The following is a 2,923-nucleotide window of genomic DNA, read 5'->3' on the forward strand; positions in this document are numbered from 1 at the left end:
AGATCGCCAGTACAGTCTTCTCAGACTTTTAAATGACTTCCACACAGAACTAGACATAGGCAATGCAAAGAAACTCACTGCCTGTAAAGCTATGTTCATCTTTGATGGTTTGGATGAAAGCAGACTTCCATTGGATTTCCAGCACAATGAAAATGTGTCTGATGTCACCCAGACATCATCTGTAGATGTTCTGCTGACAAACCTCATCAAGGGAAATCTGCTTCCCTCTGCTCTCCTCTGGATAACGTCCCGACCAGCAGCAACTAATCAGATCCCCCCTCAGTGTGTTGACCAGGTGACAGAGGTACGAGGGTTCAATGACCCACAGAAGGAGGAGTACTTCAGGAAGAGATTCAGTGATGAGGACCTGGCCAGCAGAATCATCTCACACATAAAGACATCAAGGAGCCTCCACATCATGTGCCACATTCCAGTCTTCTGTTGGATTTCTGCAATAGTCCTTGAACACATGTTGAAACATAAGAGAGAAGAGATGCCCACGACTCTGACTGAGATGTTCACACTCTTCGTGCTCATTCAGACCAGCCTGAAGAACCAGAAGTATCATGGAAGAGATGAGATGGATCAAGAGGAGCTCATGGAGCTCATGGAGTCACATAAGGAAGTTCTTTTGAAGCTGGGGAAGCTGGCGTTTGAAAATCTGGAGAAGGGTAATCTCATGTTCTATGAAGAAGACCTGAACGTGTGCGGCATTGATGTCAAAGAAGCATCACTGTACTCAGGAGTGTGCACACACATCTTTAAAGAAGAGTCTGTGTTATTTCAGAGAGTGGTGTACTGCTTTGTACATCTAAGCATTCAGGAGTTTCTCTCAGCTGTCTACATGTACCATTGTTACACAAGCAAGAACATGGATGCACTGAAGCCCTTCTTCAAGAGAAAGTCTGAAGAGCTAACCTTGCATGAGCTGCTGAAGAGTACCGTGGATAAAGCCTTGGAGAGTAAGAATGGACACCTGGACCTATTTGTCCGCTTCCTTCATGGCATGTCAGTGGAGTCCAATCAGAAACTCCTACGAGGTCTGGTGACACAGACAGAAAGCAGTCCAGAGAGCGTCCAGAAAACAATCCGATCCCTTAAGGTGATGCAGAGGAAGAACATCTCCCCTGAGAGGTGGATTAATCTCTTCCACTGTCTGATAGAGATGAAAGAACATTCAGTACAGGAGGAAATCCAAGAGTACTTGAGGTCAGAGAAAAGATCGATAAACCTCACACTTGCTCAGTGTTCAGCGCTGGCCTACATGCTGCAGATATCAGAGGAGGTTCTGGATGTGTTTGACCTAAAAGAATACAAGACAACACAGGAGGGTCGTAGGAGACTGCTCCCAGCTGTGAGGTGCCGCAGAAAGGCTCTGTAAGTACTCAAACTTACTGTATGTGGGAGCAGCAGTATTTTTAATAGCTGAAACTCTTGAACATAATATAATACAAACTGATCAGAAAGCAATGCACTGGGGACATATTAGTCGGGCAGGTGTAACAGTGTAAGCAGGGGAAGCTAAGCATAACATTTTATTACAACCTGTCTCTCATGGTATTTATTCTATGTTGACAGACTCAATGGCTGTAAACTCACAGACACATCCTGTGAAGTTTTGGCCTCAGTTCTCAGCTCAAACTCCTCATATCTGAGAGAGCTGGACCTGAGTAACAATGACCTGAAGGATTCAGGAGTGAAGCTGATCTCTGCTGGACTGGGGAATCCCCACTGCAGACTGGAGACTCTGAGGTCAGTATTCCTGTAGTTGGTCAACAAGTGATAACTGTTCACCAGATCCACATGTGTTTACCAGGCACACATAGTCCACACCATATGTGTTTAGACAGTGAAGCTTACGGTTTTTAATTTGGTGAGAAAATCCATGTGTTTCTAATAAGAGTTTGTCACCTTAATTTAATGACTAGCGGATAGCGGGTGCTGTGGCTTTGGGTTTAAACAGCAGGGGTTGCTGGGATAGCTCTTTAGTTTAGAGTTTGGTACTATTGGGAATAATATTTTCTTCACAATCTAGTCGACCAATTTGCTTTCCCTAGAAAAATGCACCTATAATTTTTCATTTACCAAATAAAAAACAGAAGTTATTTGAGTTTCTATGAGTTTCTGTCGATGGTTTTGCCACAAAGTCTAGCGATATCAGAACATTTTCCCACTTGTCTGGTCACATGCACTCTAGCCAACGACTGGCAGATACAGTGCAGAGGGTTCATGATGAGATAATTTTTTTAGATCAAGTTCATCACTGTGCACTTTCACAAACCTGTGAAGTTAATCATAATTTATTTAATCTGTAGACTAATAAACTGCATGATTTTCCAAGTCCTAGTGTGAGTTAATGTGGCTGCAGTTTATTTCGACATGATGGTTATTCTAGCCAGGGGTGCAACTTTGGTTTTGGAAGTGTTGGGGGGAGGGGTATAATCCAGTTGGATAAACACTCCAAACAGCCTACCCGACAACTCAGAGGCGTCCGCATGGTCCTAAAGCACACTGTTGCCTCGTTTTTAACCCCATTCCAATGATAAAACTGGGGGGGTACAAAAATGCAATTTCAGAATGTAGGGGGAAATGTCCCCCCGTCCCCAGTGAAAGTTGCACCCCTGATTCTAGCAACATTTGCGCAACAAAGCGTGTCCACTACTGGTCCCATGTGCTATTTTACTGGCAAACATTATCCACTCCTGTCTAGAGTAAATTATTTTGTTGACATTTAGGAAAATTTACGACAAATATCCCACTGGGCATTGGCGCCAGTTCAATATCTAGTTTTGATTTACATTTAGCTGAGTTCTCAACTAACCGTAAATTCAACATGAAATGAATAACAAATGTCACCATGTTATTGGATTTAGGTTAAAAGTTGGGTTAAAAAAATACAAAATGCCCTTACTTTGATGATTTT

General features: G+C 43.0%; 1 protein-coding gene across 1 annotated transcript in view; it reads left to right on the forward strand.

The window, feature by feature from the left end:
- LOC115186619 (protein NLRC3-like) overlaps positions 1-1,444 on the forward strand; it is a 5,669-nt gene extending 4,225 nt beyond the window's left edge. The window contains exon 3 of the mRNA XM_029746193.1: positions 1-1,444. This exon is cut by the window's left edge and continues 418 nt beyond it. Coding sequence (XP_029602053.1) covers positions 1-1,381 — 1,381 coding nt within the window. The 3' untranslated portion in view covers positions 1,382-1,444.
- The last annotated feature ends 1,479 nt before the right edge of the window (positions 1,445-2,923 follow it).

The sequence above is a fragment of the Salmo trutta genome, unplaced genomic scaffold (genome assembly GCF_901001165.1).
Source record: "Salmo trutta unplaced genomic scaffold, fSalTru1.1, whole genome shotgun sequence".
NCBI lineage: Eukaryota > Metazoa > Chordata > Actinopteri > Salmoniformes > Salmonidae > Salmo > Salmo trutta.